The 15,547-nt window shown below is 51.4% G+C and overlaps 1 protein-coding gene across 1 annotated transcript; it reads left to right on the forward strand.

Annotated features, from left to right (window-relative positions):
- Nucleotides 1-4,769: 4,769 nt before the first annotated feature.
- Nucleotides 4,770-11,589, forward strand: ARL8B (ADP-ribosylation factor-like 8B). The gene is made up of 6 exons (XM_005881891.2): nucleotides 4,770-4,884; nucleotides 6,538-6,611; nucleotides 7,133-7,226; nucleotides 9,073-9,140; nucleotides 9,393-9,463; nucleotides 10,758-11,589. Exons 1-6 carry the CDS (start codon nucleotides 4,825-4,827, stop codon nucleotides 10,805-10,807), a joined length of 417 nt encoding a protein of 138 aa, XP_005881953.1. The 5' UTR covers nucleotides 4,770-4,824; the 3' UTR covers nucleotides 10,808-11,589.
- The last annotated feature ends 3,958 nt before the right edge of the window (nucleotides 11,590-15,547 follow it).

Below are 15,547 nucleotides of genomic sequence, written 5' to 3' on the forward strand. Positions count from 1 at the left end.
CAGGGTTTGGAATGAGGAACCTGGTTCGCAAAAAAGCAGTTTACAGAAGCAGAATTAAGCATGTTAATTACAGTTTTGGGTCTCGGGGTCAAACACATTATCTAGAGCCCTCGGGTCTGGAATGAGGAACCTGGTTTGCAAAAAGCAGTTTACAGAAGCAGAAACAGCATGTTATCTAAATTGCAGTTTTGGGTCTAGAGCCCTCTGACCTTGGGATAACTGTGCTGTCCTTCCCAGGTAAAGGAAAATGTGCTTTCTAAGACCAGTATGACCACAACCCATGGGATATTCACATTACAATCAATAAGGCATTTAATCCAATGGGATGATGTATATAATTCAGAAAATCAAAATAACCTGTCCATTGTTAAAGCAAATAGGTACATAAGCCAAATAGCAGGGTTAAAGTTAAACTATAATTTCTGCCTGAGATGGTTGCTACCATACTTCAGAAACTTCATGGCCCATGCGCAGAAGTCAGTATTTTGTGGAAGAGTCACACTCAAGGGACCAAAGAGCCGCATGTGGCTCGCGAGCCGCAGTTTGCCGACCACTGGTCTAGACCAGAGTTTTTGCCAGGTGTTTTGCATTTCAAAGGTCCTAGGACTTGGGTTTCAATCCAAGTTACCGCTGTGGGTGATATGACATTTGGGGATTAGGGCTGGGAGCATGTGCTCCAGTTAGATGGGGGTGAGATGCCCCTCCCCCGGCCCCTGCACTCAAGTGAGCAGCGAGTGGGGGTTCCGCTCCCAGGGAATGGCAGGTTCCTGAGTCCCAGGACAGGGACTCGGCATTCGGGACCAGGCTCTGATTCTGGATAAGGGCTTCTGCCACAGGGAGAAAGGAACTAAAATCACAGACAGCCCTTGGCCGTAATCCACTACAGGTGTGCTGTGATGTCTGGGGCAGCCTGCTGCAAAGGTTGCTGTTTGTTTGGTGTGTCTTCCTGGAGGTAAATTTGCTTGTAGTTGCTAGTTTGGGCTTGGCTAGAAGAGACTGGTTGCTCTGAGTTGGCATTTTACTGCATATGCTATAGACCAGCGGTCGCCAACTGGTCGTCCAAGGACCACCCGTGGCCCGTGAGGCCCGAAAGGTTGGCGACCGCCGCTGTAGACTACGAGCCTCGCATTTATTTGCGACCTCTCAGTTGACCATCGAGTTGTATTTTGTTGTTGCTGTTGAACAAGCTAACGTTCACTTCAAGCTTCTGCACAAATAGTGACCCTTGCTTCCTATCACCAACACCCTAAGCGCCTGGAGCATTCCACTGCGTAGAAAGTGGCATTGGGGCTTTGAAGTTGACACCTGGGTTCAAATCCCAGTTAGGCCATTATTTAGCAGCTGTGTGTGACCTTGGGACCTTGACCTCAAGCTTCCTTTTCTATAAAATGAGGTCAGTAAAGTGAACGGTGTTGTGCTGCTATCATCACTATTATTATTAACTAGAGGCCTGGTGCATGAAATCCGTGCACTGGGGGGGGGAGGTCCTCAGCCTGGCCTGCTCCCTCTCGCAGTCAGGGACCCCTCACTCCTTACCGTCCACCTGCTCACTGCTCCTTTCCACTTGGCTTGCTGCTCCTTGCCGCTGCTCCTTACCGCTTCCGCAGAGGCAGGAGAGGTTCCCGCCACCACCGCTGCGCTCGCCAGCCATGAGCCCAGCTTGTGGCTGAGCGGCACTCCCCCTGTGGGAGCGTACTCACCACCAGGGGGCAGCTCCTGCGTTGAGAGTCTACCCCCTGGTGGTCAGTGCACAACATAGCGACTGGTCATTCCGCCGTTTGGTCAATTTGCATATTAGGGTTTTATTATATAGGAGGATAGGATAGTCTACGTCAGCAACATGTATCCTAGCTAATAACAGTGACGTCGTCTTGCTGCAGTGGTCGCATTTAACTGGAAAACATCCTTGTTGCTCCTGCTCTTCCTGGGCTCCAAATGCCTGCCAAGCTCCCGCCAGGTGGTAACAAGTGGGGGTATAGGCAGCTCCTGAATAAATAATGATGTTAGCATCGAGAAGGCTCTGCAGTTTGGAACCTGAGCAGTGTACAGCGACTCAGTATTTCAGGACTGCCCATCATTGAAGAGCTGAGTTTCCGTGTGAAGCAGTGCTGATCACACTGATGGACTAATGGGTGTTGAGTGTTTCTTCAGAGACACCCAGAGAAGCCCGAGGTGGCACTCGGCCATGACAGAACGTGGTCCGCGGTGGCATTTTCTGTCCACGCCCCTGCTGCCAGGGGAGCTGGCGGGCGTGGAAGCAGAGGTGTTACAGCTGTGTGAACAGAGCTAAAGATGGCATAAAGTCCAGTCTTAATTGATGTTAGGGAATTAGTAACTTTAATATTTTAAAAAGTAAACAGTGTTAGTAAGCACAGTGTGGGGGAGCACAAAGCAATCCACATGATGTTGTTAGCGGTGGGGATGAGGTTGCAAATCCTGGCCTCTGGTTAATAGTAACAGTGACGATCGCAGCATAACACCATTCACTTTACCGTGGATGAGGTTGCAAATCCATGAAGCAGAAAAGTGCTCCCAGCAGGCACCACAGTCTAATAAGTGGCCCCAGGTTCAGTGGATCCTGAGAAGCAGCTCGCTTCCTCCAGGGCCACCCCCAGCCGTGTGCACAGACATTCTCCTGCTTCCACTACTGTTGTGGCGGATGCCTAGCCTGGTCTCTAGGTGAGGCGGGAGGACTGCCTGTCTGGTTCACGTGCGGGGGGGAGGAGGGGGGGTGCTGGTAGCTTCCTTCATCCTCCAGGTAGAGAGGAGAGCAGGGACCAGCCGTGCGTGCTGTCACCTGGCATGACGCGCCGGATCCTGGGTCACATGTGGAGGATCTTTCACTCCTGACACTTGAGGGTTTGAGCAGCAGTAAGAGTCGTGGGTTCAAGTCTAAACGACAAGGCAGGTTCTGCGTAGCTTCTCAGTGGTGTCTCTGGCATTTTCATTGCAGGCCTGAGTGGCCACCAGTGGGCGTGCGGCGTCCGGGAGCAGTGACGCTGTTTCCGGGAAGTAGGATGAGGCAGACACGGGGATCGTGTGAGATGTTCATCACCAGTTAGGCTCTTCCCAGCCCAGAGAGCCGCTCTGTCTGACTTCCCGCAGAGAAGTGGAGCTGATCGGGAAGCAGAAGTGGTTAAGGGGTGACAGCGAGGCATCCGAGTGAGTCCGCTCACTTCCCGCGGGCGTCCTGTCTCCCGGGGTTAGGGCGTGAGGTGCAGAGCAAGCCGGCTCCCTGGTCGCTCTCGTTTGGAGGTGCCGGTGGCTGTGACATCTTGGCACCGGCTTTCTGTGCAGAGTGCAGTCAGCTTGTGTGCTCCTCTTTGGGGGCCGCGCACGGTGGTTTAGAGAATCAGCTTTTGGTTCTATGATTTTCTTCTATGGGTTTTCTGTTTTCAGTATTATTAATATTTACGGCTCTTAATGTTTTCTTTTAGTATTTTTTATTGAGTTTAGAGGGAGAGAGAGAAATATTGATGTGAGAAACATCGATCACCTGCCTCCTGCATGTCCCCTACTGGGGATCAAACCTGAAACCAGACATGTGCCCTGACCTGGAATCAAACCAGTGATCTTTAGGTGCCTGGGACAACACTCAACAGCCAGGGCTGCTGTCTAAGTGGTACAGTATAATGAATCCCCATGCAGCCTGGTTGTAGGCAGCCATCTTTGTGAGGGTGTGATGGTCAATTTGCATATTGCCTCTTTATTATATAGGATTATATTTTCCATACAAACAACTCTAAACCTACTTTTGCCCTACCCTTGATCCCCAGTATATAAGAGCAATATTATTACCAGAAATTCCACATATTAGAGACTATAAGGCATCATCATGCTAACAACTAGGAAAATGAGTACTGGTAGGCCAGCCAGTGTGGCTCAGTGGTTGTGCATCGACCCGTGAACCAGGAGGTCATGGTTAAATCCCCAATCAGGACACATGCCCAGATTGTGGGCTTGATCCCAGTGGGAGCGTGCAGGAGGTAGCCGATCCATGATTCTCTCTTATTGATGTTTATACTCTCTATCCTCTCCCTTCCTCTCTGAAATAAATGAAAATCCTATATAAAAAGAGCTAATATGCACATGGTCCTCGCGCCAGGGCCGGGGGACCTGAGGCCACGCCCCCCATGTTGGAGCTGGGGGATCTGAGGCTGCACCCTCCCACGCTGCAGGGCTTGACGGGGGTGGGGCCGGCCAGGTCTGGGTCTCACGCGATTTCGAGGTGCGCAGGGGTTGGTGGGGACTTGACTCTGGGTCCCACGGCCCACCCCAGACTCTGACAGGAGGGAGATTTTTATATACAATTTACTAATTTTCTTTCATCTCTGACACTTCTATTATAGAGAAAGGGCAAATAGCAATATTAAAATATTTCCTCTAATTAATTCCCTTTTAATGTGCACGAATTTCATGCACCGGGCCACTAGTATATTTATAAAGAAAGAATTAGGGCCCTAGCTGATTTGGCTCAGTGGATAGAGCATCAGCCTGCAGACTCAAGAGTCCTGGGTTCGATTCTGGTCAGGGCACATTCCCAGGTTGCAGGCTCGATCCCCAGTAAGGGGGCATGCAGGAGGCAGCCGATCCATGATTCTCTCTCATCATTGATGTTTCTACTCTCTCTCCCTCTCTCTTCCTCTCTGAAGTCAATAAAAATATATTTATAAATAAAGAAAGAAAGACTCAGGGCCGTGAGGCCGGTGGTTCCCACACAAGCGAGCTCCTCGCTGGGATGGCGCAGAGCAGTGCTGGCTGAGGCGGGAGTGGCTGTTCTAACGCAGGTCTTCTCTTCCTCAGTCAGGGCAGTTCAGCGAGGACATGATCCCCACCGTGGGCTTCAACATGAGGAAGGTGACCAAAGGCAACGTCACCATAAAGGTACGTCACCCCTGCCCCTCCATTCAGGTCAGCAGCAGGTGCAGCCAGGGATTTCCTGTTGGTTGACTTTTTACGTGAGTGTTTGCATTTCTGAACTGACGAGCGGCCTGTACCCGGGGTGAAGAATGTCCTTTCTCTCGTTCTAAGAGCTGCAGGGTGCGTGCCCGCAGAGCACCAGCAGCGCTGGCAGAGCCGCTATTGGGGTGTGGGTGGTCCTGGGAATAAACACTCCTCTTCAGAGGATGTGGAACATGGTATCAGTTCTTTCCTGAACAGTTGTATGTAGAAAATGATCCTCTCTTATAATATTGGTAATTTAGTATATTTGGGGCAGCAAATATGATAACCAGTTTTCCCTTTCTTTACTTCTAAGACTTAAAATTGAAACTATAAAAATGGAAAAGTTTACTAATTTAACATAATTTTGTTTTTAGAATAAGCTTTAATCCTGAACTGTGGGCTGTTTATGAGGGGCCATGTTTTAGTTTGGGGTTTGGTTTGGTTGGTTCAGTGGCTCATGGGAGTTGGCTCCTATGGCCTGGCCCTTGTGGCCATTTCCCCAGTTCGTGGGCTCACGGAAGCTGGTCACTCCGCTCCTTGTGTAGCTCATCTGAGGCAGCTCCTCGCTGCTCATGCAGATGCTCTTCATGGTGTTACCAGGGCCTGCAGCTAAGCTGGAAGCCTTTTGAGGATAAATACCATAACGAGGGCCCCTATGTTGCCCATCATCTGGAATAGTAGGCCTAATAATGGCATTATTGGGGGTGGGCTTTCATATGGTAAAATTAACGTATGTAAGAAAAACACCTAGGTAGGAATGTTGCCTATGTTATTTACAGAATTATTAAAAACAATTAGGCATTCATGTATATACCCAGTCAGACAGTTAAACATTCATAGATTCTGCATGAACCATTTCTGTCTTGGCATTCAAATCTGGATGATACGTGATTCTGGAGATTCTAAAAGTGTTGTGTCAAAGGTATATACAGTATATGCATATATCTTATCTGCTGCTTCAGCTACCCTCTGTCAATCACTGACAATATTAATGGGAAATTCCAGAAATAAACAATTCATAAGCTTCAATTTGTGCCACCCACTCTGTCCCACGCAGGTCACAAATTGTTCCTTTGTCTGGCATAGCCACACTATATACGCTACCTCCCCTTCAGTCACTTATAATTGTTACAATTGTTCTGTTTTATTATCAGTTATTGTTGTTCATCTGACTGTGCCTGAATTACAAATTACAGTCAGCATAGGCATGTACATATAGGAAAAACAAAGAGTTCAATACTATCCGTGGTTTCAGGCATCCACTGGGGGGTCTCAGAACATATTCCCTGCAGATATGGGAGGACTACTGTATTTTCAATATTGGAACTTTATTGGTAAACAGGCAAAACAATCATTGCATAGAAAACTAAATCTTTGCTCAGCAGAACTTGTTAGGTTTAGTGTGACATTTTAAATGTGAACTTCAAGTTTACAAGGGGCCCCAGGAACTTGAGATTAAGAGCTTGCTTGAGCTCAGGTTTTTCAGAGGGATGTGGCTCGTTGTGAAAATGAGCGTGTCTGCCCGGTCTTTCTCCTCCCGCGCGCGCACGTGATCTGAAGTGTCCGTGTTGAGAGTGTCTGTCTTGCTTGCAGATCTGGGACATAGGCGGGCAGCCGCGGTTCCGGAGCATGTGGGAGCGGTACTGCAGAGGCGTCAATGCCATCGTGTAAGCCGCTTCAAAAAGCCCATTTAGGGGGCGGGGGCGGGGTGAGGGGTCAATGGGGGGGAAAGGGGAACAAGTCAATTTAGGTTTCAAGGAAAAGTGATGTTTTTAATACTACTTCCCAAGCCTCCGTTTTTATTTTCAGTAGTAATAGTCGTTCTTAAAAGTTTCTTAGGGTAATTCATTAACATGAGACTTTAAAATACCTAATCATAGAATGAGAGTCTTACGTTTTTGTTTATGCATCTCTGCGCTAAGGAATATAATTCTGTTACTATCATGTATTAACTCCTAAGACGGTCTATTTAAAAGTATTTTGGGGTGCTGAGCTTTTTATCTAGGGTTTTATTTTTTTCCCCATCACCACGTATCCCCCTATACCCTTTCCCATCTCTCCCCATCCCCCCCCCCAGGGCTTTATTTTGATGAACAGTTTCAATAGTGTAAATGTTAACAGTAAAAATCTGTATGTAAATTGTGACCATCAGAGAATATGACATATTGAGATCACTGTGTGTTTTAAGTTACATGATAGATGCTGCAGATCGAGAAAAGATAGAAGCCTCCCGCAACGAACTCCATAATCTTCTAGATAAGCCACAGCTGCAGGGAATTCCAGTGAGTATGACTCTTGCTGTCATCCCTTGGCTACTGTACGCTAAGGTTCATTACGGGCGAGGGCAGCGCCGTGCCGTCTGTTCAAGTCGGAGCTTACGTTGCCTGAGCGCCTGCCGTGTCCCGGGCGCTGTGCCATTTCTTCTCCTCCCCGGTCCTTTGAAACCCTGTGCAGCCGGAGCCACCTCAGCCCTGAAATGATCAGATGATTTAAATCCTTCTGGCTTCAGTTTAAGAACAGGTTGAGGTGGCAGGAGGGGCCATAGGAGCAGCGGTGGGAAGCGGTGGAGGTTGTCCTGGCAAATGGCTGTGCGGAGAGGGAGGTGGCCGTGGGAACCGTCCCCCGACGCCGTGGACTAGGAGGGAAGGTGTGGGGGCCTCCCTGCTTCCTGGCCGAGGCCGTTGGTGGAGGTGCTGCCCTCGGGTGAACGAGGGAGTGTTGGCAGAGGACCAGCTGCAGCCTCATGCCAGTCCGTGGGTGTCAGACTCAAGGTGTAGCACCTGAGTTGCCCTCACAGCCACTGCGCATGGTGTGACCCTCCCTAAACGCGCTGGTTAGCGCCCGGGTCGCCTGGCCGCTGGCATGTCGCACGGCCAGGTTTTGAATCCGTGTCTGTCGGCCTTTGAAGCTGCCCTTTTCCTCCCACAGCAGAAGCCAGGTGTACACGCCTGAGTCAAGTCGTCCTCCCTCGGTCCCGGGAGGCTCCCAGTTACCCGAGCAGGAGGCCGCTGCCCTTCCCGCAGCCTGGGCCGCCCTCCCTGCTTCCTGCCTCTGGCTCTGCGGTCGGGTCTGGGCTGCCCTTAGCCGTGGATCCCTGCTCTAGCAGAGAGGAATGCTGGGAAGGAAATCCACAGAAGCAGCAGCTTTATTGGGGGGGAGGGGGGCGGGTTCAAAAGGTGGGAGAGCTCCTAAATGTAGGAAGGGGGTGAGGAGGCGGGAGAGCCTGGAGGACTTCAACGGGGTGAGGAGGGTGAGAGCCGGGAAGGGAAGGCGGCTGACCAAGTGCACTGAGGTTCGGCTGGGCTCCCGGCCCCTGTGGTGTCGCACCCCCTTGAGAGCTCCCAGGGCCCTGCTCTCTGCCTTGGCCTTTGCGTGAATAAGAATCTAGGACCTACGAGGGACTCCGTGAGTGTCCACTCGGCGGGGGGGGGATATTAAGTGAAAGGAGTGGGTGTGACAAGTAGACATGGGGCGCCCTTTGTTAGCACGTGCCAGAGCTTCACGCTCTTAGGAAACGCTGACTTAGCGTGTGGACGGCACCGCGTATGTCATATGTGCCCCTGCCCTTTGCTTCTGTGAGGCGGGAAGGGCAGGTCTGGGAGGGAAGCGGGGAGGGAGGGGGGAGGGAGAAGAGAGGGTGGGAAGCCTGTCTCTGCTCTTTCCCTCTTTCCAGAGCAGTTTACTCCCGGAGCAGCCTCAGCGTGTTCATCCTGCCCCCCAGACTTACCCATCGTCTCGGCATATCCACATAAGATACTCTATAGGCTGGGTCCTGAATTTTAAAAGCTTATTTACACGTTCACAAAATTAGTAGCTTACAGATAAAAAATGGTTAGAAATTGTTCCTCCGCCCTTGGTGGTTAAGATCACGTTTTGGCAAAGATTTGTTAAGAAGCAGCAGGAGGCACACGTACAGGCAGCACCGTTTAAGTAGAAGTTGGCAGCCACATGCGGGTAAAGGCCTCTACGTGGTGGGAGTAAAATTCATGCGATTTGAGTGATGAGCTGAGTGAGCGAGGCCGCCGGTTATACAGAAGGCGTTCCTCTACGGCGGTGGTCACACTCTCATTGCACCCACACAGATGGCATTTCCTGTCCCGTTCACCCAGAATCTCCTTTCTTTTAAAGGTGCTGGTCCTCGGAAACAAGAGAGACCTTCCTAACGCCTTGGACGAGAAACAGCTCATTGAGAAAATGTATGTTTTACGCATGAGTGGGGGCGGGTACTGCCCCGTTGGAAGTTGTTCTGTCCGTTCACTCACCACTTTGTGTGGCTTTGCTGCACCACTCAGTGTGGCCTAGCCGTGGCCAAGGAGAGGCACTGGCCACAGAGAGTGAATCCCTGTAGTGATTCTTCAGCTCAGTGACAAAGACAAGTAGAACGGAGCGGAGTGATAAGTGTGACAGCTGTTTAAGTACAGACTTACTCTTAATTCTGCTTCTTACAGGAACCTGTCTGCTATTCAGGATAGAGAAATTTGCTGCTATTCAATTTCTTGCAAAGAAAAGGATAATATAGGTAAGAGGGGGCGGGTGTTTCTGGAAGAAAGGGTCACCCCGGAAGGGGCATCTAATGGTATTTCTGTTGACTGTCCCCTTCTGTGTAAGTGGCCTCTTTACACAGTGCTGTGGCTGTGGCTCAGGAAGAGAGTGGGCGCCATCCCCGTGGGGGTCCACTAGTGGTAACTTTCACAGAACCCGCACCCAGCTGTGCCCTGTAGCAAAATGGCTCCTGGAAATAAGACTTCACAGGAATGGGTCCTAAACCTGTTTCCATTGAGGGGCCAGCCTAGTACTGCCGTGTTCCCTCTGCTGGAGGGATGACCCCCAAATACCCTTTCCCACTTCAAGTCTGTCCTGCTTTCCCAGGCCCGCCACATCCCAGTCCCACACCCTGGGTGGCTGGGAACACGTTTACTCTTCCAATTCAGGAGGCTGGATGCCCGAACCCAGTAGGGGGCGTGTGACCCCCAATACCCTTTCCCACTTCAAGTCTGTCCTGCTTTCCCAGGCCCGCCACATCCCAGTCCCACACCCTGGGTGGCTGGGAACACGTTTACTCTTCCAATTCAGGAGGCTGGATGCCCGAACCCAGTAGGGGGCGTGCGGGAGGCAGCCCGTCAGTGGTTCTCATGCTTCTCATTTCCTCCTCTCCACCCCCACAGCCTGGCCTTGCTGCGGCTCCGTGGCTCTCCTGTCCCCATGGACAGCTCTGTGCTGGCAGCCCTCCGCGGCGTCCTCCTGCCGCTATTGTTGATCTTACCGAATAAACTGCCTCCGTTTCCCTGCTTAAGATCTCCAATACCTTGCTATAGCCTTGAGAGTAAATCCCACATTTCTTGGTGCCTTAGAATGGCATTCAAGGCCGCCTGGCTCCCTTTAGCCCTGTGGTTCTCAGCTGAGGCCGGTTTTGCTCCCCGGGGCACATGTGGCAGTGCTTGGCGATACTATTGGTTGTCACAGCCGAGGGGGTGGGGGTAATGCATTTAGTGGTAAAGGTCATGGATGTTGCAAAATACTCCACCGTGCCCAGCAGAATCTTCTCCCTTCCTCCAGCAAAGGGGGAGGAGGAGGACCCAGCCCAGATGCAAAAGTGGGAGGGGAAGAACTAGCTTTAGCAGTGAGGGGGCCACCCCCCACCCCGCCCCTCTGCCTCAGCCACTTCCTATCACTTACAATCCGCTCAGAGAGCCACACTGGTTCTTGTGCCAGGCGGCCCAGTGTGTGCTGAGTTAGCTGCGTTTTAGATCTTCTCTCTGGTGTTTAGTTTCTTCACTTCAGTGTCTTAGCGCCTTTTTTCCCTCCATCTTTAGATATCACACTTCAGTGGCTTATTCAACATTCAAAGTCCAGAAGAAGCTGAGAAGCGTCCCCGAAGTCTTCCGGTCCTCCTGGCTCTGACCCTAGAATTGCTGTCCGTCCCTCTGAAGTTCTTCCTGGAATCCGGTCCTTCCTAAACCCAAGAAACTGCCTGTCAGAGTTCATTTCCATGTGCACTGCGGAGCTGTATCCCAACCTTCCTAGAGCGTCAGCCAGAGGTCACGTGCCGTCGGCACGCAGAAAGCTTCCTGCACACGCACCGTGTGCGGGGCTTTTTAAAAACATACTTTTGACCATCTTAAATCAAGAAAATGGCATATTTCTGTTCTGGTCTTTCTGGGCCAGATTTTATATTGGTTTTCGGTAAACGTCTATCTATTATATTCTAGTCTAGTAGCTTAACCTGATACTGACTTGATACAGCATGAAGTTTCTAGTGCCACACACAGTACTTAGAAAACCTGTAGCCTGACCCATGTGGGGGGTAAACATAACGTCTCCCCGTCCCACGATGCATGTGAAATGTGTAGCCGCACCTAGGAGTTGAAATGGCCTGCGGGGATGAGCGAGGCACGACCCACGCCCTTGGTTCGGTTCTGTTCGCTGTGAGACCTGACGTGTGGGCTTCCACCTCTGCCCTTGGGCCTCATCGGGGGCGGGGCCTGGGGCGGAGGCTGTTTGTATCTGTCCAGATCATTACTTCCCTTTTTCCTTTTTTGCTGGTTCAACACACTTTTTTAAGGGGTTGGGAACTGAAGATTTTCTCAAAAGCTTTCATGAATTTAGAGCATTCCGGCCAATATAATAAAACGTGTTGAGATCTCAGACTTTGTTCTTTTATCTCAGTCATATCAGTGCAGCAGCCTGACATACCCGGCCATCGAGTCAATGTTCAGCACAGACACTCGCACGCAAGGAGGTGCTAGTTCTTGTCCTGATGGGGGCTTGGCACCATCGCCGGTGCCGTTAGACATCTCGGTTATGGTGACAGCTCCAGACCTGCCCGCTTTCTCTAACCTCTAACAGAACCATGCGAGCATCTGCGGGCTGTGGGGTGACCCATCACACCCAGCACTGAGGACCGGAGGCTGTTCCCCACTCTGGGAGACGGACTGAGATGCAGAAACGTAAAATGAACCAATTTTGTAGGGTGATGACCTGCACATCACACAGGGACATGCTGCTGCTGGCTCTCCGGCCCCTTCATGGCGGGGCTACGCCCGCCTACTTCCGTGACCTCATGTGTGATTGCTTTCTGTGGTGCAGCAGCGCTCGGGTGGACGGTGCATCTCCACATGTGTTCTCAAATGTGGATGGCACATCTCCACGTGTGTTCACTAATGTTGATGGCGCATCTCCACGTGTGTTCACTAATGTGGGCGGCGCAACTCCACGTGTGTTCACTAATGTGGACGGTGCATCTCCACATGTGTTCACTAATGTGGATGGCACATCTCCACGTGTTCACTAATGTGGACGGTGCATCTCCATGTGTGTTCACTAATGTGGATGGCGCATCTCCACACGTGTTGAGTGCTCGTGTGGACGGCGCATCTCCATGTGTGTTCAGCTCATGTAGATGGCGCATCTCCACGCGTGTTGAGCGCTCAGTGCGGGCAGCAGTAAGTCCTAACAAGCAGCAGTTCTGGTTCACACCTGCCCGGCCTCACCTCTGTTCTGCAGTGAGCGCTGCGCGGCCGCAGAGCCTGCTCGTCTCTCCGCCACATCACGAGCAGCAGCTTGCCTTCCATCCTGTCCTCTGAGGTGCTCACACTCCCTGGCGGGGGATGGTTCTGTGCGGAGGGCAGTTCAACTGCTCTGTGGCTCAGCGCCAGGAATGGTCCCTGCAAAGAATGGCGACCTGCTCGTGCCTAAGCGGAGGACTCGGAACTGGGAGGTGAGACGGGACCGCCGAGTCCTCGGGTGGACCTGTAGCTAAACCTCGTGTGTTTGTGTGTCTGGCCGTCGCTCTCAGCATTTCAGGACGTCAGACACCCACTGACACGCTCCTGTGCGCTCACCTCTGCGTGCGGTCGCTTGCCAGCTGCTGAGCTCTGTAAACACTGAGGTTTTTTTTCAGGTGGTTGCGTTCTTCGTCTGTTACCGCTCCTCTCCGCTTGACTCAATAAGCTCGCGTTTGGAGGGTTGTGTTGAGTTTTCGCGTAGACTGTGCGTCCTGATGGAGGTGCTCACTCCCTGGGGACAAGGTGAATGACAAGGTGTTTCCGGGAGCGGGGCCCACGGGCCGCATGCAGGAAGGAGAGCTCAGCTCCCAGAGACAGAAGCTGTTCAGTGTCCACGTGAGTGAGACTGACTGTTTTCTGAGGTGGGTGCCCGAGGGGCTCGAACTTGTAAACCGTCGTGAGACACCACAGTTGGGACCTTTAAAGAACTAGCTATGCATTTTACAATCCAGTCGTAAAAATCATAACAAAACTCCACTAGTAAACTGAAGTCGCAAGACACGCCTAACTCTGAAACGGTGGTTTCCCACAAAGGCACGTTTTTAAGGTAAAGCATTTGGCCTGTTCGCTAGTATGTTATCTTTTGCACTATAAGAGTGAACGTTCATGTCCTCAAAGCTATTTGAGAAGGGATATGATGGCCAAGCCACTGTGGCTCAGTGGTTGAGCATCGGCCCATGAACCAAGAAGTCACAGGTTCGATTCCCGGTCAGGGCATACGCCCAGGTTGCAGGCTCAGGCCCCAGGCTCAGGAGGCGTGCAGGAGGCAGCTGATCCATGATTCTCTCTCATCGATGTTTCTATCTTTCCCTCTCCCTCTCTAAAAGTCAATAAAAACACTTTTTAAAAAGAGAAGTGATGTTACGTATTTTACTCGGAGAAGTTCAGCGTGGCTTTTCCTTGGATCTGTACTGTCGGTCTGTGCAGCCACTCCTTGTTGGCCAACCGGGCGTGTGTGAGCTCCCCTAGACAGAAGCCCTGGCATGTCCGGCTAAAGGTCTTTTATTGAATCGGTGGAGCCATTCAGTCAAGGAGTCAATTTGGTCCTCTTCTCACCACCCTTCTATCCAAGCGATTTTGGAAGGAGAGAGAGTGGGGGTGGGGGCGGGGGCAGGGGGATAAAGTTAGCTTACTTTACTTTGATTCTAAGTTTATATCTGCGTTAAAAAACTTGAGGTTTCTGAAACTAGTCCCTTCGCTTCTGTCAAGTCAGTTTATTGGACTGGGGCCACTTCAGTGCTTCATGTGATTGAGGAGCTAACTGCCTTGTGTGTTCTGTCCACAGAGGATTCCATTCCACTAAACCCCATCGGCTTGGTCATTCCAGCCCCGCTGGGTCTCAGGGGTGGAGACTGGAGTGAAGTTTAAATTGCAGCCCTAGCCTGTGGCTCAGTGGTTAGAGCGCCGGCCCTCAGACTGAAAGGTGTCGGGCTCCCTTCCAGTCGAGGGCACGTACCTCAGTTGCAGGTTCAATCCCTGGCCCCAGTTGGGGCGCGTGCAGGAGGCAACACATCGATGTCTCTGTCTTTCCCCTTCCCTCCCACTCTCCCTTAAAATCAATGGAAAAATATCCTCAGGTGAGGATTCACAAAAATTAACAAAATAAAAATAAAATAAATGGGCTGTAGCCAGCACCTTCGCTGTAACAGCCAGTTGGTCAGGTGGTTTACTTGAAATTTGCTGTTGTGGGGAAACCGCCATGTTTAGAATTTGAAACACTTTCACGTGGTTGCAAACTTGAAAGGTAGTGCCCTCAACAGGTCCATGAAAGGGAAGATGGCGAAGCCAACGCCGGCCTGGCCATGTCCTCGCGGAGCAGCTCTGGGGCGGGGGCTGCCTTTCATCAGGAAACCTCCTCCGTCCAGTTCAGCTCCTCATCACAGCTGGTCCTCCCCCCAAGCCTCCCAGGCGAGCGGAGCGGAGGGAACAGGCAGATGGGGAGCCCTGGGAGTTGTGACGGAGCAGCAGGCTCTCATCCAGTGCACTGCGCGGCTCCGGGACAGTAACGCAGGAGTGGGAGCCAGGAAAGGCACCTCCGCCTCATTTTTGCTGGGGCAGGTGTAAGAGGAGGGGATGCAGTGGGAAAAGCATTGTCCTTTGGGAATGTTAATGTCCCTCACCCAGCGTGGCTCCCTGGTTGAGTGCCGACCTTCGAACCAGGAGGTCAGGGCACATGCTTGGGTTGGGGGCTCGATCCCCAGTAGGGGGCGTGTAGGAGGCAGCCGGTACATGATTCTCATCATTGATGTATCTGTCTCCCTCTCCCTTCCTCTCTCAATCAATAAAAATATAAAAAACAAACAGCACTGCAGCGAGTCATGGTGGGATGTGCGACAACTCAGGGGAGGATGTCTGGGCCAGGGGGGTGCGGGGGGGCGGGAATAAGCCAGGGGTTGCCCTGTGCCCTTCGGGGGGCGGACCACTTTTTCTACCATCTCTGTCCCCCGTGTCTTACCAACAGTGTGTTGGCAAACTTCTGGGTTTCTGCCCATCCAGTAGGTGGGAACGATAATACACTATTCCATTTTAAACCAAATGTGCAGTTTAGCTCTCTGACCGAGCTGAGGAAAAATACGACCTTAATTCTAAAGTTGGCTCTTCACCCAATTAATAGTGGGGTAACAGGACAAGTACTGTTCATCCCCTTCTCTTTTCCCCTTAAGCTCATCCGCCCCCCTCACCCCTTTATACGGAAAGTATAGATGGCTCCCAAAAGAAGCAGTAATCAGTTTTAAAAGCCACTATTACATCACTTGGGTGTTTCACACCATTGCTTTGGATAAGAAAGCATTTCTAGCTTCCTAGTTAGAGCCCTCCTG

The sequence above is a fragment of the Myotis brandtii genome, unplaced genomic scaffold, assembly GCF_000412655.1.
Source record: "Myotis brandtii unplaced genomic scaffold, ASM41265v1 scaffold693, whole genome shotgun sequence".
NCBI lineage: Eukaryota > Metazoa > Chordata > Mammalia > Chiroptera > Vespertilionidae > Myotis > Myotis brandtii.